Source organism: Echinops telfairi, unplaced genomic scaffold, assembly GCF_000313985.2.
Source record: "Echinops telfairi isolate 266 unplaced genomic scaffold, ASM31398v2 ScPeMD7_7461;HRSCAF=8499, whole genome shotgun sequence".
NCBI classification, from domain to species: domain Eukaryota; kingdom Metazoa; phylum Chordata; class Mammalia; order Afrosoricida; family Tenrecidae; genus Echinops; species Echinops telfairi.
Window position 1 is genome coordinate 6,162,502 of NW_022111361.1, and position 25,751 is coordinate 6,188,252.

Below are 25,751 nucleotides of genomic sequence, written 5' to 3' on the forward strand. Positions count from 1 at the left end.
GGGGGGGGGGTGTTTTTGTCAGGAAACGACTGCCAAAGTAAACCAGAGTTGTACATAACCCATGGACAAGCAGATGGATTCTGGGCTCCCACTGAACTGTAGTCCCAATCCAAAAACAGTTCTGATAACATAGCCTAAGAGCCAATAAGCACCTAAGAGTGCTACAGCAAAACGTGGTGAAGAAAGCAGATGGTATCCCGCTGCCAATCTGAATGGTGCCTGGGGTTCTTAAAGCCTTGTAGTCAAACAAGCAGCCACCTAAACGAGGCATGGACAGTCCACACAGAAGCAGCACACAAATGTGTGTGATCCAATGATGACAATAACAAAATCCAGATATGACAAAAGGAAAAGTATCAGAGCTTGAATTGTGAACACCCAATTTCTATAAGGCAATGGACAATAGTGGGAGCCCAAAATCCATCTGTAGACTATCTAGTCAGATTAAGCCTCTGGCAGATCTAGCCACAGAATAGAGACTCTAACACCTTTACTATCGGACAGAGATTACTGGAAACACCACAGTATAATATGATACTTGGTCAGCTGACCTTGACCCAACCTAAATTTGCTCTAATCTCAAGTATTCTTCACCTGTTCCAGTACAGAAATTTCTTCTCTGGTTTTTTAAAATATGGATGGTGGTCTTTTCTTTATTATGCTTTATTTGTATTTTTATCTTTTATTATTTTTCTTGCCATTTTGTTTTGTTTTGTGTATCTTATTGTTTGTTTGGTTTCCCAGTTTGTGAAGCACAGGAGCAGATGCATAAAGACAATAACTGATGCTACGGTTTAATGGAGCTGTGGAAGGGAGGGGGAGAGGGGGTGGAGATGTAGGGAGCAAGCTACGAATGCAAGAGGGGGTTCATACAACTTGTATCACAATCATTACATATATCTAATGTGTCAAGCACATTTATACATTTGTCGCCATCATCATTTTCAAAACATTTTCTTTCTATTTGAGCCCTTGGTATCAGCCTCTCATTTTTTCCCTCCTTCCCTCATAAACCCTTAATCATTTATAAATTAGTATTATTATTTCATGTCTTACACTGTCCAATGTCTGCCTTAACCCACTTTTCTGTTGTCTGTCCCCCAGGGAGGGGAGGGGGCTATATGTAGCACATGGTGATTGGTTCCCCCATTCTCCCCCACCTTCCTCTTACCCTCCTGGTATCTCTTCTTCTTATTAGTCCTGAGGGGTTCATCCGTCCTGGATTCCCTGTATTTCCAACTCTTTATCTGTACCCGTGTACATGCTCTGGTCTAGCCAGATTTGTAAGGTAGAATTGGGATCATGATAGAGGGGGCTTGGAAGCATTGAAAAACTACAGGCAAGTTTCATCGTGGCTACACTGCAGCCTGACTGGCTAGTCTCTTTCCCGTGACACTTCTGTAAAGGGATGCCCAGTTGCCTACAGATGGACTTTGGGTCTCTACTCTAAACTCCCGCTCATTCACATTATGATTTTTCGTTCCAGGTCTTTAATGCCTCACACCTGATCCCATCGACATCTTGTGATCACACAGGTGGTGTGCTTCTTCCATGTGGGCATTGCTGCTTCTAAACCAGATGGCCGCTTGTGAATCTTCAAGTCTTTAATACCCCAGACGCTATATCTTTGGATACCAAGGCACCACCATCAGCTTTCTTCACCACATTTGCTAATGCACCCGCTTTGTCTTCACCGATCGTGTCCAGAAAGTGAGCATCATGGAATGCCAGGTTAATAGAACAAAGTGTTCTTGCATTGAGGGAGTAGTTGAGTAGAGGCCCAATGTCCATCTGCTACTTTAATACTAAATCTATAAACATAGGTACATAGATCTACTTCCCCGTCATATATAAATATATTTACAGAAGTACCTGCCTCTATTTAGAACTCTATAAATTCACTTTAAGGGTGCAATAAGTTTATGTTAATTGCAGTGGAATAATTTGGAAAAGGATATCAATGATGGCTGTATAACACGAAGAGTATAATCAATGGCGCTGAATTATAGATGTAGAAGATGTTGAATTGGAGAATGCTTTGCTGTGCGCTTATGCCACAATTAGAAGAAATGAATAATTACATGGATAATAATGAGTATAGAGAAGAATATGTGCTAGAACTGAATGGAGTGATAATGGTTCAACTTTTGCTGATATAATTGAATTATTGAATTGTATGACATGTAGATGAAGTGCTAACAAAACTAGTAAAAAAGTAAAAGGAAGTGGAAATCTGGTAGACAAAATATTGACTCTGCTCCCAAAAGAAATCTACCCACCCTCATGCTTGGAACCACTGAATATGAATATGTCACTCTACATGGGAAAAGGAACTTTAGAAATGTGATAAAGATGGGGACATTTCTCTGGATAGTTTGAGTAATTTCAATCTAGCCAGAAAACCACAGACAATGGTGTAGAAAGAGTAAGGGACTAACCCTGCTGCCTTTAAATACAGAAGACAGAGGACAAAAGCTATGAAAAGGATTGGCCTCCTGAAGCTGCAAAGGGTAAAGAAATAAATTTGTCTCTAGATGCATCAGGGGGAAAATAAAAACAAAAAACCAACAACAACAAAAGAATAAACCATAGTGACTGTCACCATGATTTTAGCCCAATAAGACCCATGATCTATAGAACTCTAAGATAATAAGCTTATAATGTTTCAAGAACAATTTGGATTGCGTTTGTAATCATGTTATAGCAACCATAGAAAATATAAGAAAATGAGAAACATGAATTTTTCTTTTTACTTCTTTCCCCTGACAAGTCTCAGTGTCGCTTTTTTATTGTTCAGTATACAATAATATGAAGACAAAAAGAAAAGCTAACAATTTAAAGAGAGAAAGCACAAACATAAGGATCTTAAATTTTTCAGTCCAAACGAGTATCTCCAGCTTCCCTTAATACTCTCCAAATACCAAACTCACTGCCACCGAGATAATGCCAACTCAGAGCAAAGCGACAGGACAAGATAGAACTGTACTTTTAAGTTTTCAAGACTGTAACTGTTTTTTTAAAATAGTTTATTAGGAGCTCATACAACTCTTACCACAATCCATAGAAACATCAATTGTGTAAAGCACATTTGTACACTCACTGCCATCATCATTCTCCAAACATTTGCTCTCCACCTAAGCCCCTGGCATCAGCTCATTGTTCCCCTCCCTCCTCGCTCGCCCCTTCCTCACAAACCTTGATAATTTACAAATTATTATTTCGCCATATCTTGTACTGTGCGACATCTCCATTCACCCATTTTTCTGTTGTCCGTCCATCCCCCAAGGAGGAGGTTATATGTAGATCCCTGTAACCGGTTCCCCCTTTCCAACCCACCTTCCCTCATCTTCCCAGTATCGCCACTCACACCACTGGTCCTGAAGGGATCACCCGCCCTGGATTACCTGTGTTTCCAATTCCTATCTGTACTGGTGTACATCCTCTGGTCTAGCCAGACTTGTAAGGTAGTATTGGGATCATGATAGGGGGGTGGGGAGGAAGCATTTAAGAACTAGAGGAAAGTTGCATGTTTCATCATTGCTATATCGCATCCTGACTGGCTCGTCTCCTCCACGAGACCCCTCTGCAAGGGGATCTCCAGTGGTCTACAAATGGGCTTTGGGTCTCCACTCCACACTCCCCCCGATTCACAATTCTATGATTTTTTGTTCTCATGATACCTGATCCCTTCAACACCTCGTGATCGCACAGGCTGGTGTGCATCTTCCATGTGGGCTTTGTTGCTTCTGGGCTAGATGGCCGCTTGTTTACCTTCAAGCCTTTAAGACCCCAGACGCTATATCTTTGGATAGCCGGGAACCATCAGCTTTCTTCGCCACATTTGCTTATGCACCCATTTGTCTTCAGTGATCGTATCAGGGAGGTGAGCATACAATGGCATGATTTTTTGTTCTTTGATGCCTGATAACTGATATCTTTGGATAGCCAAGCACCATCAGCTTTCTTCACCACACTCGCTTATGCACCTGCTTTGTCTTCAGCGATTGTGTCGGGAAGTGAGCCTCATAGAACGCCAATTTAGTAGAACAAAGTATTCTTGAAATGAGGGAATACTTGAGTGGAGGCCCAATGTCCATCTGCTACCTTAATACTAAACCTATAAATATAGGCACAGAGATCTATTTCCCCATGCTCATATATCAATATATTTATATATGTGCATGCTTTTATTCAGACCTCTATAAATGCCCTTTGCCTCCTAGTTCTTTCCTCTATTTCCTTTAACTTTCTTCTTGTCCCACTATCATACTCAGTCTTCATTTGGGTTTCAGTAATTCTTCTTGGTTACATTACCCTCGATCACGACCTACCAGGCCTCCTACACCCTCCTCACCACCGATTTGGGTCACTTGTTGTTCCTTTTCCCCTGGGTTTGTTAACACCACTATCTTTCCCCCAGCCCCGACTGCAACTCTTTATAGGAGTAGAAAGCCCCACCAAACCCCTACAGGATGAATATTACCACTGGTTATCACTAGTTATCAATAAGATACTTGCCTTGCGGTTAAAAATATCACCCTATTATTTCTTTGTTTTTGACCAATAAAATATAAGAATCTGATCAAATTATAAGAGTTCTCTCTCAAAACAATTTCACAAAACTCAAAACCTTAAGACAAATTGTTTATAATACTAATCCTGTGACATTGATATAAACTTGACAATCACACCCAAATTAATACAAACTAGCATTTTCGCCATTAATAATGGTATCAACAGAGTTCATTCACGATTGCTTCCATAAGAACCCTGGCTTTCTTTTTACTTCACATCTGCTTTTAGAAACTTTCAGTCTCCAAATCGTAATATCTAAGTAGTAAAGAACAAGTCTAAATACACTATGCAAACCACGAAAGGTGATAAAACCTTCAGCTTGTATGCTTCCAGAATGGTAGCATGTTTAAATTATTTTTAAGAACACTTCCAGTTCCTTCTCTTCTAAATTTGATGCCTAATGTTCAAAAAATGAAGTATTCATGACCTATAACCTCTGCAGTTACAGGTTGCATAGAAAAGTATTATATAGAAATGACTTTAAATAACTATCTGTTAATAAAAAGGTCATTTATAAAATGGTTTCACTACCTAACAGCACCTACCCTCAAATCAAAACTAGTGTCCATGCCTGTGCATCATGCCATTAGTCTCTTGCAAGCTGTTGAAATTGTAAGCATCTAACAGAGTAATCCAAACACAATACAAGTGGACTGCAAATTAAACTGCATTAGTAAAATATGCAAAACTTCATAAAGCCACTGATAATGTGTTGGAAAAAGCTTAAGCAACTTAGCTGGCTTAAAATAACAAGATGACACTCAATGTGTACATTAAAAGACTGCAGAAGGCTCGGGGGTAACTGAGAGGAACCCTGGTAGTATGGCTGGTTTACACATTAGGTCATTAACTTGGCAGGGTTGGTAGTAAACCACCATCTGGTCCTTAAGAAGGAAGAAGAGGCTTTCTGCTCCTGTGAACATTTACAGCCTTGAAAACCCCAGGCAGCACTTCTACTCTGCCCTTAAGAGTCACTGTGTGTCAAAATAACTTGATTGTTAGTGGGTCTGGGCACTCTAACAACCCTCAAACACTTTTGCAAAAAATCATCTTTATTGTAATTAAGTTGCAGAGGTGAAAAATATGGCACTTGGGAAATTTTGGAATCCAACCTAGAACGGGAGACACAACTCCAGTATGAACACGTGAAAAATATGATGTAATTTTAAAAGCTAGCTTCTATTCATCCACCACTTGTCTGTCAGTTTGCTGTATTACGGTGGCTTTTGTGTTAGTTACTGTGATGCTGGAAGCTGCCACTGGTATTTCAAATGCCAGCAGGGCCACCCAAAGGGAACCGCTTCAGCAGAGCTTCCAGATTGAGGGCAGACAAGGAAGAAGGGCTCAGGCTCCACATTTCCGAGGAAGGAGCCATTGAAAATCTTACGCAGAGCTTCAAAACGTTTTCTGCCAATGGTTAAAATAATTAAAAACAGTCTATACATTAACAAACAAAAAACTTAAAGGTGAAATTCTCTAAGTCATGGGATAAGCAGTCTGTTCCTACACCAAAGGGGCTGAAAACACTACTTGCCAAAAAAGGTAAGACTTTCAGAAAGGCCGCTATTGTCATTCTGCTTTTTCACAGAGGTAAGTCAAACTCAGGAAACAACTGACCTATCATCATCTATCAATAGGCAATTTATAAAGCTTTCACTAATATGTTGAACAACTGACTGACTGTAGTGCTGGATTTCATCCAACTAATAAGTATAACATGCAAGCTTTCAATTGAAAGTCTATAAAATGCAACCTTTGTGATAACTGAAACCATCAAAGAAGATTCTAATGTAACTTACCATTATGGATTGCATTCAGCAACTCTGAGAAAGCTTTCAAGTAAGGAAAAAAGGACTTCAGGTTAAGATCATTCTCAAAATACAGAAGAAATACAAAGGCACAGACTGACTCAGTATAATAAAACCTCAATACATTTAACATGTATTAGTTTGAATCATTAAAACTACAAATCTTAGTTATTATACAATATAAAATTTTTAATATATTATTTAATTTGCCAATATGTTAAATTTAGATTAAAATTCTAGACATATTGCCATGTTGATGACAATACTTTCCTTAATATAAATACATAATTATATCTTTAATTACTTTTAAAAAGACTTTTACTAGACTCATAAAATGTTTGGCTAAAAGTGAGTCACTCTAAGATGTAATTCTGCATATGCAAATTTGCCTTAGGTCACACCTAGCAATATTTATTACAAAGAAAAATTTCATTATATAAGCCTATTAAACATTCGTATTTCCTAGATTGCTCTATAATAAGGTTTCAACATATACAGAGGTCTTAGCAAGAATGCTACTGAAAGTTAACATACAAACATTTGTAAATTATATGAGCATTAAGACTAAATGGAAAACAAAACACAGAAGCCACAGTTCTGATAAGTATCATAAGCCAACAATAATTAAAACTTGCCCACAATTTGATAGAAATAAACATACTGCACATATAATAGTATCTTTGCTGGAAAAAGAAATCTATTAGACTAAGAACCTGTGGGATTTGGAAATTTTGTATTGCAATGATTCAGAGGTGGCATATATATTAGAAAAATCACTAGATGAAGAGTAAAAAACCTGGGTTACCAACCCGGTTCGACAACTTACTAGTTGTTGGACAAGCGCCATCATGCCGATACTGCATGGAAATCTCTGTTGGGAGGGAGGGAGGAAAAATAAATCAACAAAGAAGGTGCCAGTGACTCAAGGACAGAAAAAGAAACCTGCAAGAAAAGCAGGAAAACATCCACCTGAACAGTCCAAGCACAACAGTGAGGACAGAAATGATAAACCGTGGCTGGGACACAGGGGTAGGGGAACCAAAGGTAATGGAATTCTCAGAATCTAAAGTGTGATATGGATTATGTGTGTGTATGTGGCAAAGGGTGAGGAAAACACGTAAGGTTTTAGCAATGAATCCACATACAACGTACCTAACAATCAATGGCCACATTAATAGAGAGGATGCAGACTTAGGCACTGTGATAAGCTAACATGCTTTATTTAATACATAAAAAGAAAAATGTGTAGTAAAAACATTTAATACTGTGTTCAACTAGAATAATTCTTTAGCTTCTATATGCACAGAAATCCATTATGACTTATATGATAGTATAAACATATTAAATTATACCCACTTCACTTTCTTATACCTTTCACTTCTGAAGTAATAAATATGACATTATTCTCACATTTTTTATCACACTCAAAAGGGGGTAACAAAGCAGTGTGATCTAAGGCAATAAAACACTGCTTAATAAATTGGAGACACATTCAACCCAGTGTTCCAAAAGAAGAGATAGCTGATAACAGCAGGACCAAGGACCTGGCCTGCTTCTAGAACAGTGGCCCTCAGCCTTCCTAATGCCGTGACCCTTGAATAATTCCTCATGTTGTGGTGCCCCCCTCACCATGAAATTATTTTCATTGCTACTTCATCACTGTCATTTTGCTGCTGTTATGAATCGGGCGACCCCTGTGAAAGGGTCGTTTGATCCAAAAGGGTCGCGACCCACAGGCTGAGAACCACTGTTCTAGAAGCAACTGGTATTCCTCCTCTTGCTTACACTGCTGGTAAAAAGAGGAGTATTACCTAAGAATGCTCTCAGGTATCACACACCTATCTGTCCACATACCTCAAAAATCTAGTATTGTCATGGATTCACCCTAAGTAAACTGAGTTAACCTGAGGAGCAAAGTAGAAAAGGTCAGCACTCCCTTTCAATCACTGTAATGTTAACAGAACTTTACATGTGATGCTGTTAAGAAATGGAACACAAACCAACTCAGAAAAATCATCTAATAGCACTGTAGGCTTTGTTTTCTCCAGATGAAACTCAAAAATTAGACAGGGTAGAGAATTTTGCACCTTAATGCCTTATCAACAAACTTAATATACCATATATACTCGAGTATAAGCTGACCAAAATATCAGCTGAGGCACCTAATTTTACCACAAAAACTGCATAAAAATGTGCTGAAAAACTCGGTGTATACTCGAGTATATATGGTAAGTGAGAGTTAAAAGTTCAAGAGAAGCCCCTTCTGAAGAAATTTTGAGATGGTTTATTTATAAGGATATGACAGCTTTGGAACGGTACTACAAAAAAAGTCAAAGGGCACTCATAATATGAAAAGAATTTTTCAGTTGGAAAAAGAAATTGGAAAATAGAAGCTATTCTGGCCTTTGAGAAAAATGTAGTCAATCTTCAAATCAACAAAGACAAAACAAAAAACAGGAAATCTTTCAAGAAATCAAGTTTCAAGGCATATCATCACCTCAGCAGTGTCTATTGTCCTATAGAATTTTCATTTGTGAACCAATATGTGCATATATATTTAAAATAGTAATCATTAATTATAATCAGTAACTATATTTACTCCTTTGTTTGCAATACCTTACTAGTAACTCTTCTGATAAGAGGTTATTGGGCTAATCTTTATAACATGATGATTCCCATATTTGTTTAAAGAATCACTTCTGACCTCTAATTAAAAATGTGAGTAGGCAAAGACTTCTTGATTTCATTTTCCCAACCTACATAACTATGAAATTAATAGGGATATATTTAGTAAAAATTAGTAAGATTTCACTTCCAAAATTATATAACCATCATATTTTAGAAGCTAGATTTGTTCACATAACAATTTATCTTGTTAAAATTAAAGACGAAGTATATAAGAAGGAGGGTTACTGGTGATAGAAAATGTATACTGATTAAAGGTAGTGCTACACAGTTACTTCTCAGAGCTGCTATCAAATAAGTTATACACCAGTAAAAAGTTGAACTGACAAAAGTTGTGTATTATGCAGGGTGACGTCAAATTATATTGCTACAAAATCATAGAAACCTTGATTAAACAAAAACATCAAAGTAGATGCTACTGTTGTTTGACATATCCTCTAACTACATCTGTACACATCTGAAGGTGGCATTTTCCCACCATTGTAACCCTTCCCTGAAGGAAGATCTCAAGTCTTTTATGTAAACCACATCAAAAAGGTTGTGTTGGCATTCTCGAGGGGCTCAAAATCATACTGCTTTTAGATGTTTTTTAAGCCACTCTAAGCAAGACTAAGACAAGTGTACTGCAGAGAAAATTTGTTTGTATCCATGTACTGCTCACAAAGTTTATGCGCATATTTGGTTTGGAATAACCACATGCAAGTAGGAACTACAACCCGAGTGGCAATACTTTTTGACTTGCACTCAAACTTTTGTTGCACAACATCAACAACAAAAATAAAGTACAGGTGTCTAAACTAAACACCTCATGGGATTTGGCTCCTTGCTTTGAGGCCCTGGTTTTGTGGGGCGTTATGATGAACTGGCTTGATGGTTAAGAACGTTTAGTGCTTCTGTTCTACCTCCTAGTTTATGCAGTGTCTGGGGTCTTAAAAGCTGGCAAGCAGCTAAGTTAGCACAGCTGACCTCTATTCACCTGGAGCAAAAGAAAAAGAATAATTAGAAAAGGAGGATAATTGCATCCCTGCAGAAATGTTTTCTTTGCCATGAGAGATGTGCCTGGCAACCGCTACTGAACATGTTGACCAAAGATTCGAACACTGATCGAACGGGGTAACACAGAACTTAATTTCAAATTCGCATGGACTCTATATTCTCTGGGCAATGGAGGCTAGATGAACTCCTAAAACTATTGTCCCATATAATCTTTAAATCTTTTTTTTAATCATTTTATTAGGAGCTCATACAACTCTTATCACAATCCATACACACATCAATTGTGTAAAGTACAATTGTACATTCATTGCCCTCACCATTCTCAAAACATTTTCTCTCCACTTAAGCCCCGGCATTAGGTTCTCATTTTTCCCCCCTCCTCGCTCCCCCCTTCCTCATGAGCCCTTGATAGTTTATAAATTGTTATTTTGTCATATCTTGCCCTGTGCGACGTCTCCCTTCACCCACTTTTCTGTTGTCCGTCCCCCAGGGAGGAGGCCACATATACGTAGTTCCTTGTAACCGGTTACCTCTTTCCTCTCCACTCTCCCTCGACCCTCCCTGTTTCGCCACTCACACCACTGGTCCTGTAGGGCTCATCCGCCCTGGATTCCCTGGATTTTCAGTTCCTATCTGTACCAGTGTACATCCTCTGGTCTAGCCAGACTTGCAAGGTCGAATTCGAGTCATGGTAGTGGGAGCGGGGAGGAAACATTTAGAAACTAAAGCATTTTTCACCGTTGTTACATCGCACGCTGACTGGCTCATCTCCTCCCCGAGACCCCTCTGCAAGGGGATCTCCAGTGGCCTACTAATGGGCTTTGGGTCTCCACTCCGCACTCCCCTGATCATTCACTATGGTAAGATTTTTTGTTCTGATGATGCCTTATACCTGATCCCTTCGACACCTCGTGGTTGCATAGGCTGGTGTGCTTCGTCCATGTGGACTTTGTTGCTTCTGAGCTTGATGGCCGCTTGATTACCTTCAAGCCTTTAAGACCTCAGACGCTATACTTTTTGATAGCCGGGTACCATCAGCTTTCTTCGCCACATTTGCTTATGCACCCATTTGTCTTCAGTGATCCGTTCGACATCTCGTGATCACACAGGTTGATAAGTTGTGTTCCATGTGGACTTTGATGCTTCTGAGCTAGATGGTCGCTTGTTTATCTTCAAGCTTTTAAGACCCCAGACGCTTTCTTCACCACATTTGCTTATTCACCCGCTTTGTCTTCAGCGATTGTGTCGGGAAGGTGAGCATCATAGAATGCCAATTTAATAGAAGAAAGTATTCTTGCGTTGAGGGAGTACTTGAGTGGAGGCCCAATGTCCCTCTGCTACCTTAATACTAAACCAATAAATATAGGCTCATAGATCTATTTATCCCCATCCTCATATAAATATAATTGCATATGTACCTGTCTTTATCTAGACCTCTATAAATGCTCTTTGCCTCCCAGCTCTTTCCTCTATTTCCCTTGATTCTCCTCCTGTCCCACTATCATGCTCAGTCCCCACCAGGGTTTCAGCACTTCCTCTGTTACATTACCCTTGATCATGTCCTACCACGCCTCCCACACCCACCTCACCACCAATTTGGATCGCTTGTTGTTCCCTTGTCCCTGGGTTTGCTAACCTTTAAATCTTAAACCAAAAATATCCCCTGAAATTATCTTAAAACCAAGCAATAGCTTAATTGAATTAGTAAGGTATGCTTTGAGCATTGTACTCTTCTAAGATCCATATACAATCAAATTGGCAACAAAAACTCAAAAGATTAGCTCAGAATTGTAGTTTATGTTAAAGAACTCAAAAAAGTTAAGTGAGAATGGCAACACAACTTAGAAAGAATTGTAATCAATGACACTAAATTGTACATTTAGAAACTGTTGAATCAGTTATATGTCTTGCTCTTTGTACTACCATTTTCCCCGAAAGCAAGACATCCCCGGAAAATAAGACCTACTTACAGTTTTGCCTCTTGCTGAAAGATAAGGCATCCCCCGAAAATAAGACCTCCCCGAACATAAGGCCCCCTGAAGCTACCATAACTCTGGACCGTAGTGGCGGGCGCCACTGTGCAGCTCACTGTTGGCCACAGCACAGCCGGAGCTGGAGCAGACAGGAAGTGCGAGTAAATGCACCACAGATTATGAGTAAATGGACCATGGATTGTTGTACATGGAAATAATGGAAGCAACAAGAAATTCTTGATACTGCATATCAGTTTGTCTGGTTATGCTGGTATGTGATGACAACTACTATCGTACTGTATACAGGTAATAAATTTCCTTTTTTGTTGTTCAACAATAAATATTCTTCTTCATAGAAAAATAAGATAGCCCCTGAAAATAAAACCTAGCAAAAAAAAAAAAAAGGCAAGCACAAAATCATAAAAAAGACTGCTAACCACATGCTTGCTATGCACTCAGTATTTACTAATGGTATTCATTTGAAACAAGGTACTTAGCAATTTTATGTTCATAGTACTGAGCTAGTATTAGGGATACAGTAATAAATATGACAAACACAACCTCTCACTTCATGCAACTATTACCCAGTGGATGTTTTAGTTCTACCTTCATGGTCAACAGGTTCTTGATCTCCTCCATTATTAAGTAATCAACCTATTGTGGAACCAAATGAATCTTCTTAAAAGGGCTACCCTACATGTAAAATAATTCTTAATAATGCAATGCACATTCCACCTTTCCTCCTTCCTACATATACATCGGGGTGAGAGGTGGTTTCTTATTTTCATAATTACTAATTACTTTTTTCAATTTAAGATGGGCCCAAAGGAAACATTAACTTTCTTATACCAGTGAGTGGAAATACAGCTGCTGAAGTTAATTATTGGTTCAACAGTCCTTTGTGGGGTTACACTACTAGTGTGGCTTTAGACTCTCAACAACATTCCTTGAATTTCAGAATTAACATAGATAGGAAACCAGGGAAACCAAATTATCTCCACCACATAGAAATTTTGAGAACTGTTTCTTGTTCTATAAATGAGTAATAATAACACTTAATGCTTGTATGAAATATGTACTAAGTATCTATTTAGCTTTATGAAATGTATGGTACATATGGAGAGTTCAATAGTATTGGCAAATTTAAATTATGATTATAGTTGGGAGGAACTGTTATATACTCCAGGCATTTAGACAATTTCTTTTAGGTAAAGATAGACTTTAGTATGGTTATCAGTAAGAGAAATGTTCTGATTTACTTTTAAACTTTTATGAATTTTAATCAGGCATACAAACCCCAATGTCAGTATAAATAGTGCTTAATCTTTTAAGAGTTTAATCTGTACAAATGAACAATTATGAAATGCAGTCAGGACCCAGTCTACACTAGTGTAACTAACTTCCTTTTCTCAACAGTGTGTTAACTTCTTCATCATTTGATAATGACAAAATCAACAGAATTACATTGTGCCTCAGGGGGATGAATGTTCTCTGTCATAAAATGATGATGAGACCTCTAAAGCAGTGGTTTCTCAGCCTTCCATTAATACGGCTCTTCATGTGGTGGTGACTCCTCCAGCCATAAAACTATTTTCACTGTTCCTTCATCACTGTCATTTTGCTACTGTTATGAATCGGGAGACCCCTGTGAAAGAGTCACTCGACCCCCAAAAGGGATCTCAATCCACAGGTTGAGAACCACAGCCCTAAAGTGAACCAAAGACGTATGTAAACCATACATATGTGAATGGATTTGGGGCTTGCAAAGAATTTTAGCCCCAATCTAAGAACAATTAGTTTTCAGATAAGGCCCTGCCTTGAAGTTCACCTTCATGAAGAGATCACTGAAGATATAGGTGTCAAAGAGAGTAAAGGGTAGTCAAGAAAGTACATGGTGCCAGCTATAAAAAAGAAGAGTGTCTAGGGTCTTGTCTTTAAACAAGCAGTCATCTAAGTGAGGCATCCACTAGATCAACATGGAAGAAGCCCACGAATCTGTGTGCAGCAAGGATGATAAACAATCAAATCCACATCCAACGGCAGGAACGGCATCAGAGTTTAAGTAGGGAACACTCAAACTGCGGAGGGCTATGGATGGCAGAGGGATGCCAGGACCCGTCTGCGGGGTTCCCACAGGGAGTAAGCTTCCCGTGACTCCCTCTGACCATCGTCAGGTATGTCTCTAGCCTTGCTGCCAGACAGAGTATTGTAAATTCAATTAAGGCAGCTCTAATCGGGTTAAGTCCCATGTTTAATTATTTGATCTCCCTTTTCACCCATTTTAATTTTGTTCTAGTTGTTAATTTTTCCTGCTTTCTTCTGGATTGAGCCTCTTTGGTTTATTTTGTTATTGTTATAGGTCTGTTTGTGTATACATCATAAATAAATTTATCTCCTGATTTGCTTTGGGGTTTTTTTTTCCCTTCTATTTTTCCAGTATACGAAATCCAAGATAAGTAAAACTATAGGGACAGTAGCTGGATTAATGGCTTATTAGGGGTACAGAAGGGTGGAGGGAAATGGGGAGCTAATAATGAGTTCAGAGAAGAACGTGTTCTAAAACTGACTGTAATGATGATTATCCAACTCTTTAATATGACCAAACTATGAAAGTATTTATCAAGTGCATGTCAATAAAACTATTTTCAAAACTAAGGCATATGCAAGACTTCAGGAATATGATTAAGTATAAATTTAAAGAAAAAATATTTGCAAGTCCTAAATTTATTTCTATTTTGTCAACTAACAATATTTTTTCCTCAAATATTGTTAGGTGACAAAAACCCTCCTCAAATTACTAAGTTTCCCTAAGGTGAGGTGAACAGATACAAATTCATACTTTTCTTCTTGAGATGTACCATAAGCAATCCCTCTCAAAGTGATGGCCCTGTAATAGACACTATTTCTCAAAAACATCACCTCCAAAATCTTTACAGGTAGAAAGGTATTTTCAAGGATAGACCACATGATTTCATTAACTTTAAGATGTATGTTTCTCAAAGCTTCCAAATGCAAAACCTGAAATCCAAGAATCTTCAGACTGTATAAGGAAATTTCCAAAAGATCATGTGAAAATAAAAAAGTGGAATTTTCCCCACAAACTTCTGGAAGCTTCCTCAAATGTAAATAGAATCAAGAGGTTCACTCTCCACAAAGACAAATTTAGACTCTTGCTAAAAATGGTTATGACAATAATTATTCTGAGAAATTCTCAATATACTTTATCTTAACAGGGGATAAAGCTAAATAATTGCTAAGCTCTCCAAGTGTCTATGGAAACACAGTAAATGTATATAAGGAGGAAGGTCAAAAAGTATTACTTACTAGGGTTCCAACTCATACATGCACAGGTTTATTACTAACAATAAATGTTTAAACATATGGCCATAATCAGTGGCTGGCTGCAGATAAATTTGTTAAGCTTATTAGGGTGCTTCCAAAACAAAACAAAAAAAAAACGGTAATAAATCAAAACAGTGGCTTCCAAGGTAATCTGCTTGAGCCAGTTCAACTTGAGAGAGAGGTGAGCTCACAAGGTTATGGCAACAGTTCTTTGGAATTCCAAAACTATAATCCTAACAGATTTTCTTAAGAGACAGAATAATCATGAGGCTTATTGGGAAGGTTCGTTTTGGCTTTTTTTAGGGGGGCGGGTGCAAAAAACTAAGAATGCATTGTTGGAAATGGTAACAAGGAAAGGAGTTTTACTCCCCCATCATGACAACACACTTGGCTCATTCTTTGAGAGTAGAAAGGGCTGTCCTGTGATAATTTCATTACAAAATCTTATCATATACTTTTACAGACCAGATTTTACCCCTCCCACACTTCTTTTTGTGCCCAGAACTTAAAGAATACTTAAAACGAACATGCTGCAAGTCCTTGAGGATGCCTAATGTGTCATTTTTGATGTGATATAAATGAAAGAATTCTTTGGAGAAGGGTAGAGACCTAAAGTGTACACGTCAATATGGTGGATGCATACAAAAATAGCTTCACATTTTGATATTTTGTTTAACAATTATTTCTACAATTTTGTAGCAATACCTTTTGACGTAACCATATAAATTCTAGTGTACAATATAGTTAAGTTTTTCTCACTATAATGTGTCTCTTTTCCCACTAAAACAGTCATTGTCAACCAAAGGTGATTCAGCTTCCCTGGACACATTTACTAATGCCTGCATCTACTTTTGATTGGAGGAAAAGCAAACTGGGAATCCTGTTAAACAATAATTAAGACAGTACAAAGCAACAAAAAAATCATCCAATCAAAATGTCAATAAAGCTAAGGTTGAAAAACCTACTTTAAATCTGTTCTTACTGTTGCTTATGACACAATCTTTTCTTAATTTCCACTCATTTCTGTCAAAAACGTGGCAAACAGGCCCACCACCATCGGTGAAAAGACAGGGAAAAATCCCTTGCTGTGTAACACTGGTCAACTATGTCTAAGCCTCTATTTTTTTCCAGCTGTAAAATAGGTGCACTAATAGCCCTTTATTCATATAGTCCTAAGGATAACATGAGGTAAAAATATGAAACACTTAATATTTCCTAGCATAAAATGAAATACGTTTTTAAAAATTAGTTATTTCTCACAAATGAGCTTCACATGATTTTAGAATAGTGTCTTTTCTATTTTTAAAATTTGAAATGCTAACAGGCTTTACAAATGAATTTGCATATTGAAGTCAGTATCTGCACAACTTTTAAAGTACTCTAAAATCCTGTACCTATAAAACATATAAAATTAATAAGAATTTAATCGCCTTAACTAAAATATCATTTCTGGAATCAAACATCTATAATCAAGAGGGGGTGATATTTATAAATCAACGCTTATTTAAAACCACTCATCTTAAATCCAAGACAATGTAAAAGATAAAATTTTTTAATAAATAAAAATTGTTGAATTACAAATGAAAAATCTAATTTCTTTTTAAGACATGCATTTTCAAGAACTGAAAAAAATAGGCCATTCCAACTGTAGGTTACAGAAGCAACCAAATGATATGAGAATAAACCTAACATAATAAATTCACTCAGATCCTAATAAAGAAAATTATAAAAACTGTTAAAATTTGAAAACAAAAAGTAAATCACTGTATCTTTTGAAATAAAAAGTGATCCTCTAAATTACAGCATTTAAATAAATTAAAATTAAATGGTCAAAAACGATTGATAATCAAAAACAACAGTATAAAAATTCTCACAACTATATGTCAACCACGGGTTGATTTTTAAAATAGTGGCCAGGTGAACCAAAATTAAAATTAAAAAATGAAATTCTATGTAATTTATAAAAAATGAATGACCTATAAATAAACTGTTAAGCCTATACTTAGTTAATTAACAACAGATTCGTGTAAAACAACTTTACCAAGTACAAAATGTTCTAAGATGTTAAGATATTTTTATTTTTTATTAACTAAGATAATAAATTATTATATATAATTGTTATATATAATAAAATATAACCGAGTAAATAAAAATACTATAAGTACTTTAAATTTTAAAATCCTTTACATCTTAGGACGAAGGAAGGATGGTGCTGGTGAAGGGAAAGAGAAAAATTACAGGCAAATCCCTACCTGAACCAACTGGAGATGAGCCCACACTAAGACTCTGTAAACTGCCGTTCCTGAGCAAGGGAGGAGATTTCTGAAGGCTACAGCTTGCTACACTTCCTGCTGCTGATGCTATAGAGGATGTTGGTGAAGCAGAAGAAACGGAGAGATGAGAAACATTCTCTTGATTTTTATTTCCTTTGGGTCTACCAGGCCCATGTTTACTTTGCTTATTTCCTTTCCTTTTCTTTTCCTTTACAGTTTCTTCATCTGTGCCAGAAGTTTGAGCCCTTTTATATCCTGCTGTAGGTAGGTTGGAATTGCCCAATTCTCCAGGTGAGTTTTCAAAGCTTTTAGGCTGTGGAATAACAGCTGAGGTCGTAGGGAGACCAATTAAGGAACCAAAACTATTTACACCTCCTCCTTCCTGGCTTCCAGATTCTCCTTTATGTACGTCTTTGGTTGCTGATGACTGCTGAGAATGCGTGTAACTGTCACTGCGCAGATCTGAGTCTGTAAAGCTCAGGAAATCCTGGGGAGACTGTACTGAACTTCCAGAAGATGACTTGACACTGCCTGGAGTTCCTGAAAAACTGCCTGTAGAGGGGTGGGAGGAAAAGTAAAAATGGATATAAAAGTTACCACAAATAGACATGATACTATCATAAAAAAAAAAAAAACCAAAACCGGAGGTGAGAATATAAATAAAATGTAAAAATGAGAATATAACATTATGCAACAAAGCTGTATTTAAAAAGATTATAAAAACAAAATTTATAATATCTAAAGAAAGTCAGTTTAAAGTTTATAGCTATTTAACCCTAAATTACAATTATTTATACAATTACAATCTAAACTGCACTTTATCGAACTTACCTTTGACTATTTCTCAATTCTCCCTAAGCCCCTTTTATATACTGGAAGAAGTACTAATGAAAGTAAGGTCTCCTTTTGACAGTCTTGCAGGGAGACCTGCTAAGACTATACTTTGACTCTGGGTGGCTTGAAAAACGCCTTCTTTTCAAGTACTGAATATATTACTAATGTCACACACATAAGAAATCACCAAGAATTTTTCTTCCAAAACAAAACTTACTGCCATCAAGTTAATTCTATCTCATAACGACTTTACGGGACAGAGTAAACTATCCCTGTGGATTTCCAACACTGTAAATCTTCATAGGCGTAGAAAGTCTCATTTTTCTCCTGTGGAGCAGCATGGCAGTTCTCAACTACCTACCTTGTGGTTAGTTGCCCTATACATAACCTATGCCACAAGGGCTCCAAAATGTTTCTTAAAGTACATGATTTAACTCCAAGATATATACACAAATATTACTGCTTACATCAGTGGTTCTCAACCTGTGGGTCGCGACCCCTTTAGAGTTTGAACGACCCTTTCACAGGGGTCACCCAATTCATAACAGTAACAAAATTACAGTTATTACATAGCAAAGAAAATAATTTATGTTTTTTTGGGGGGGCGGGGGGGGGGATTCACCACAACACGAGGAACTGTATTAAATGATCACTGCATTAGGAAGGTTGATAACCACTGGCTTAGATGAATCTGTCCCATCAAAACAATGATTTGACAAAATACAATCATATCTCAAAAGTATCACAGGCGTGGTTTCAGGCTGTTAAAATAAAACTAATAAAGCAAGCCCCATGAAATTTGTGTTGCGTAGTGCATATAAAAACTATATTAATACTATACTATAGTCAATTAAGTGTGCAATAGAAGTTTGAAAAACTGTTAAGAATAACCAAAATGTGAGCCAAAGTCACAAAGTGAACACAAGCTATTGGAAAAAATGTTACCAACTGACTTGTCTAACACAAAGCTGCCACAAACGTCAATATGTAAAAGAAAAAAATATCTGTGAAGCCCAGTAAAATGATACATGCTTCAAATAATGATCACATGAAACCCATGTCCTAGTTCTGCTTTCCCAGAACTAAGAAAAGCAACCCACCACTATCATTCCACTGTTGTTTTATGAAAATTACAAGAAAGGTTAACTTTCATAAATCTCTTAAAACTTCATTCTCTTTCTATTCTACAGCTAAAGAACATTAATTGCCCACCATGTCAGGATCAGCTTTAAGAACTTCAAGCTTCTTTTTTGCCTGGTAAGATATTAATAATATATCTGAAACAAAACAATAGCTTTATCTACCATCATATTTTGTCAAACCTTCATTGTTGCCAAATAAAGTAACGAGTTAAGACTCAGTTATAAGAAAGAAAAAAAAAAAAAGACTCAGTTATAAGCACACACATATCACGTTTCATAAACTAAACTACATATTTTGCTATGTTTGAAAATAAAATCGCTAAGTATTTTATTAAAGTGGAGAGAAAAATAAAGCTGTTAAATTTTACTGAAGAACACATTTACAAGTAATCAGAAAGCAATCTGAATATGTATAATATTTTTTGTCACACATAAGGGAAAGAAAGAAAAAAAACTAACAAATGCCTAAGGGTTATTTTAAGCAATCTCTTCTTATTAAAAGAACACTAGTAACTCTAAAATTTAAATGTTTTAGGAGTATATTTTCTCCATTAACATACAAAATTACTTCTAATTTTTTATAAAGTTTAAAAGATTTTCTATTATGATAGATTCTATTTCTATTATTGATAGATTCATCAATGTTGTAATTTTTTAAAATATGAAAGATTAGTTTTCTAAATGAATTATTACTTCATGTTGCTACTGGGTTCCACAGAGTCAATTCTGACTCATAATGCCCCTGTAAGAAAGAGAAATGGCGCCTCAGGGTTTCCAAAGTTGTAATATTTACAGAAGTAGACTCCCTTACTTTCTACTGGAGCAGCTGGTAGATTTGAACCTTTTGTTTAATATCCAAGCACTTGAACCACGGTACTACCACTTGATTACTGTACCTCGAGTGTTCTTAGTCTTTATAACCAACCCACCCACCAATTCTGACTCAGCGTGTCTCTATGGAACAGAACAGTAACGCTCCCTATGGCTTCTAGGTAGAGAACGTTTTTTCTTGTGCAGGGCAGGTAGTGGGTTTAAACCATGGAGCAAATGGTTAGCGGCCCAATGCTTCAACTACTTCAACCATCAGGGATCCTTTAGCACTTTACAGATAAATTTTAAAAATCCAAAAATTCCATTTTAATAGTGGAAAATAGGGTTAGTTATAAAGAATTCCCCAATATTACATTTGAAATGTGAATTTACATTAAAAATTAAGCTTTTATTACTAACTTACTTTTTTTAATGCAACAGCAATTTTTAGCAAAATGAAGCAGCAAATTTGACATTTTGTTTAAATTTATGGAATTGAAGGTAGGATTTTTACAAGGACTTGATGGAGACCCCAAACTCACAGAGGGTGCAGTATAGCACTGAGTACATAAATATCCTCTGGTTCTTTAAATGATGGGGCTAGCAATTATATAATTATGCTTGTTCTAACTGAATTATCTAATAACCTTACAGATTGTTATAATATCTTTAAGAGCTCCCCAAAAAAGGACTTGAAAATGTTCAAGGTCAAATGACTGCTTGTCAGTAAATATGAACATACTTTCAAAAAAGTCATCAAACTATGTAATCTCTTTACACCATCAAAATAAAACTTATTAGATATGAGGTGCACAATTTTTATTAACAAAATGTAGAACAGAGTTAAAGAAACAATGTATTTCTCATTTGCTCCCAAGGAAAAAAAAAAGAGAAAAAATATTTTTGTGTGCTCTAACAATTTTATTTATATGTATGTACCTCAAGTATTTAAAAAAATTATATGAAGTAAAAACTAAGAATATATGACTAATGTATTTTAAAGTTTAGCTGAGTTAGTCTGTTTTCCATAAAACAGAGTTGTCATATTAAAAAATAGCATGTGACTGTCTCACTCTCACTCACTGCCTCCCTCACTCACTGTCTCACCCACTCACTGTCTCGCTCACTCACTGCCTCACTCACTGATTCACTCACTCACTGTTTCACTCTGTCTCACTCCCTCACTGTTCTCACTCACTCATTGACTCACTCTCCCACTGACTCACTCTCCCACTGTTCTCGCTCACTCACTGTCTCACTCTCACTCACTGCCTCACTGACTCACTTTCTCACTCACTCACTGTCTCACTCTCACTCATTGCCTCACTCGCTCACTTTCTCACTCACTCACTGTCTCACTCTCACTCACTGCCTCACTGACTCACTTTCTCACTCACTCACTTTCTCGCTCACTCACTGTCTTGCTCTCATTCACTCACTCACTGACTGTCTCACTTGCTCACTGCCTCACTCACTCACTCACTCATTGTCTCACTCTCACTGCCTCACTCGCTCACTCACTCACTGTTTCACTCTCACTCACTGTCTCACTCTCATTCACTGTGTCACACTCCCACTGCCCTCACTCACTCACTGTTCTCTCACTCTCACTCACTCACTGCCTCACTGTCTCTCTCTCACTGCCTCTCACTCACTTTCTCACTCTCACTCACTGCCTCACTTTCTCACTCTCATTCACTGTGTCACACTCCCACTGCCCTCACTCACTCACTGTTCTCTCACTCTCACTCACTCACTGCCTCACTGTCTCACTCTCTCACTGCCTCACTCACTGATTCACTTGCTCACTGCCTCACTCTCATTCACTGTCTCACTCACTCTCTCACTGCCTTACTCACTCACTGTCTCACTCTCACTCACTGCTTCACTTGCTCACTGTCTCACTCTCACTCACTGCCTCCCGCACTCACTCATTGACTCACTCACTGACTGTCCCACCGCCTCACTCACTGTCTCACTGTCTTGCTCACTTGCTGTCTCACTCTCACTCACTGCCTCACTCACTGATTCCCTCACTGTCTCACATCCTCACTGTCTCACTCCCTCACCGTCTCACTCTCACTCACTGCTTCCCTTGCTCACTGTCTCGCTCTCACTCACTCATTGACTCACACACTCACTGTTTCACTCTCACTGTCCCAGTCACTCACTGTCTCATTCCCAGTCACTCACTGTCTCACACACTCATGGCCTCACTCACTGTCTCATTCACTGACTTACTATCTCACTCTCTCACTGTCTCACTCACTCGCTGTCTCTCTCTCTCACTGACTGACTCACTCACTGCTTCCCTTGCTCACTGCCTCACTCAATCTCTCACTGTCTCACTCACTCATTGACTCACACACTCGCTGCCTCACTCACTCACTGATTCACTCTGTCTCACTCCCTCACTGTCTCATTCACTCACTTTCTCACTGTCTCACTCTCTCACTGTCTCACAAAAAAAAAGAAAAAATAGCATGTATAATTCTTTCAGATTTCAGTAAAACAAATTATTTTTCAGTGTTAAGTATGTCCATGAAATATTTAGGGTATACTCTCTAACCAAACTCACTGCCATGTAGTCGATGCTGACTCACTGCCAATCCCCAAAGCCCATTCTTTCTCAAGGAGCAGCTGGTGGTTTCAAAGAGCCAACCATGCGGATCTCAGCCCAACATGTAGCCACCGCACCACTAGAGCTCCTATTTAGGGCTTAGATTATTGTTTATCTGAAATTCAAATTTAATTAGGCATCTGTATTTTACCTAAACCCAGTAGCCTAACAATAAAATATGTATGTAGGCCTAGCTAAACTAATTTAAAATGTATAATAAATATATTACTAATCAACAACTATTAGTTACCAAGTAAGACCTATGTAGATCTCCTCAGTGCTATGACGAGGACCTTGCTTGTACCCTTTGGCTACTAAAATGATAAACCTTAAGTGTTTTGACAGATAGGAACTGGAAACACAGGGAATCCAGGATAGATGATCCCTTCAGGACCAGTGGTGTGAGCGGCAATACTGGGAGGGTGGAGGGAGGGCGGGTTGGAAAGGGGGGACGGATTACAAGGATCTACATGTGACTTCCTCCCTGGGAGGTGGACAACAGAAAAGTGAGTGAAGGGAGACGTCGGTCGGACAGAGCAAGATATGACAAAATAATTTATAAACTATCAAGGGTTCATTGGGGTGGGGGGACTGATGCCAGGGGCTTAGGTGGAGATCGAATGCTTTGAGAATGATGAGGGCAATGAATGTACAAATGTGCTTTACACAACTGATGTATGTATGGATTGTGATGAGTTGTATGAACCCCTAATAAAATGATTTTTTCAAAGTGCTTTAATTAATATTTGAAAAGGCATATAAATGTAATTAATAGAAAAGAATGACTGGTTCTATAAAGTAAGAGAAAAACTCCAGCTTTCATTGTTCTTCCCAATCTTAAATGTCATTCACATCTATTTAAATATTTGAAGTACAGTTCAACTTTGGGTGCACATAGCAGACCATTCCAAAAAAAAAGGGTCCTAGAAATATTTTAACAAAATATATTACTCTTTGAATATTACTATTTCATAATCACAAATGTAAGACAACTTCTTTTCTAAAACTTAATTAACCATCATAAGTAAAGTATTTTAGCTATTACGTAATACCTTGCTGAAAAGGACTAGCTGCTGAAACAGTTGTTGCTGGATTTCTTCCACCACCGGGCTTTCTTCCCCTTGGACCTGAGCTGTGAGCTGAAGATTTCTTCCCTTTGCCCTCTGTCCCTCTAGCCTCTGAAACATCTTTTCCACTAGTGGTATGAGCAGACACTTCCTGGAAATTTGCATTTGTAAATCGTGCTGAAGTATCTTCCAAGCGCTTCAATGATCCTGATATAGAGTTACTGCTAGTGCTTGTGTAAGTCTAACATTGAGATCCAGAAAAGGAAATAAAAGGAGAAAAAACTAATTATATTGTGGCCACAGAAAAAAAAAGACAAATTAACAAATAATTTTTAGGACTTTGTAAGATATCTTAAAAGTACAGTTGTAAAAACAAGTCAAACTACCTAAGAAAATCATACAAATAATTATTTTAAGCTCTTAGTATAACTACTTTCCTGTTTTAAAAAGAAAGATGTAGATAAAACTTTAGAGTATGGTTCGTTGCATATCAAACTATAGTGATTAGGAAAAGTAACTGTCATATTATGTGGATCAACGGTTAGAAAATAGTTACCAATTTATCAAACAACATCATTTCCATTACAACATACCATACTATTTCCTAGACAAGAGATTAAAATCAACTTTAATGTTCAACACAGACAGGCAACCATTTAAAATAATCTACTGGCTAGTTTAGGACACAACAAGAATTTTTAAAGAATTCAAATGAGGGCTGCATTTTAAAACTAGATGGAGTAAGGCCTTATATCTTTTAAGTATAAAGAAGGAGCCCTGGTGGTATAGTAGTATCATGTTGAAAATTATTTTCTATTTCTAGTATTTTAAGTGGGCTATTTTAAGTGTTTTTATCATTTCTGAGATTTTTTTTCTATTAATTAAAACCATAATGTGAGTTTTGCCAGTGTTTTCTTGTATAGTTAAGCTTATATGGATCCCTGATGGTTTAGCGGTTAGGTATTGAGCTGAAATCTGCATGGTTGGTAGTTCAAAACTATCATCAGCTACTTTTGTAAACAGTTACAGTCTTGGAAACCTACAGGGGAGTCAGCTTTGACTCAGTGGCAGAGTCTGTTTTGGTTTAGAAACATGGAGATAGAAGTATTTATCTGTAGTTAAGATTTATAAATTTATAAATTTATAAAAATTAAACATTATTATGTCAAAATGGATTCATCTTGTTGATCTAGATGTAAAACAGCAATGCAATTTGTTAAATGATTAGCTTGTAGCGTTTAACAATCATTTTAAAGCATGTCCAAATAGTGTTAAATTATTGTGAAAATGTATTATATACCAAACCCTCCAAACGGACTATCATCAAGTCAATTCTGTTTCTTACTGACCCTGTAGGGCAGGGCAGAACTGCCACTGTGAGTTTCCAAGAGTATAACTCTATGGGAATAGAAAGTATCGTCTTTCTCCTGAGGAGCAGCTGATAGTTTCAAACTGCTGGTATTGCAGGTAGCAGCTTAACATGTAAGAACTAGTCCACATGGGTTCCTTGTAAAATACCTGGAAGGTTATTTATTAATCAGCATGCTTCATGGATGTTTATAAAACTCAAGAATGTTGTGAGAGGACTTCTGGCAAGACGGCACCCAGGTAAGCAGCTTGTATCAA

The 25,751-nt window shown here is 37.4% G+C and overlaps 1 protein-coding gene across 6 annotated transcripts in view; it reads right to left on the reverse strand.

Annotated features, from left to right (window-relative positions):
• Positions 1-25,751, reverse strand: part of MLLT10 (MLLT10 histone lysine methyltransferase DOT1L cofactor) — a 252,498-nt gene that overhangs the window by 92,962 nt on the left and 133,785 nt on the right. For all 6 annotated transcript variants that reach the window (XR_006681004.1, XR_006681005.1, XR_006681003.1 and 3 more), the window contains 4 exons: positions 24,111-24,366; positions 17,632-18,204; positions 7,210-7,254; positions 6,375-6,407 (listed from right to left, as the gene is read on the reverse strand). Coding sequence is in view for 3 of the 6 variants with exons in the window: in XM_045300194.1 (XP_045156129.1) it covers positions 6,375-6,407; positions 7,210-7,254; positions 17,632-18,204; positions 24,111-24,366 (907 nt within the window). In the remaining 3 variants the exon portion in view is untranslated. The remainder of the gene's footprint in view (positions 1-6,374; positions 6,408-7,209; positions 7,255-17,631; positions 18,205-24,110; positions 24,367-25,751) is intronic.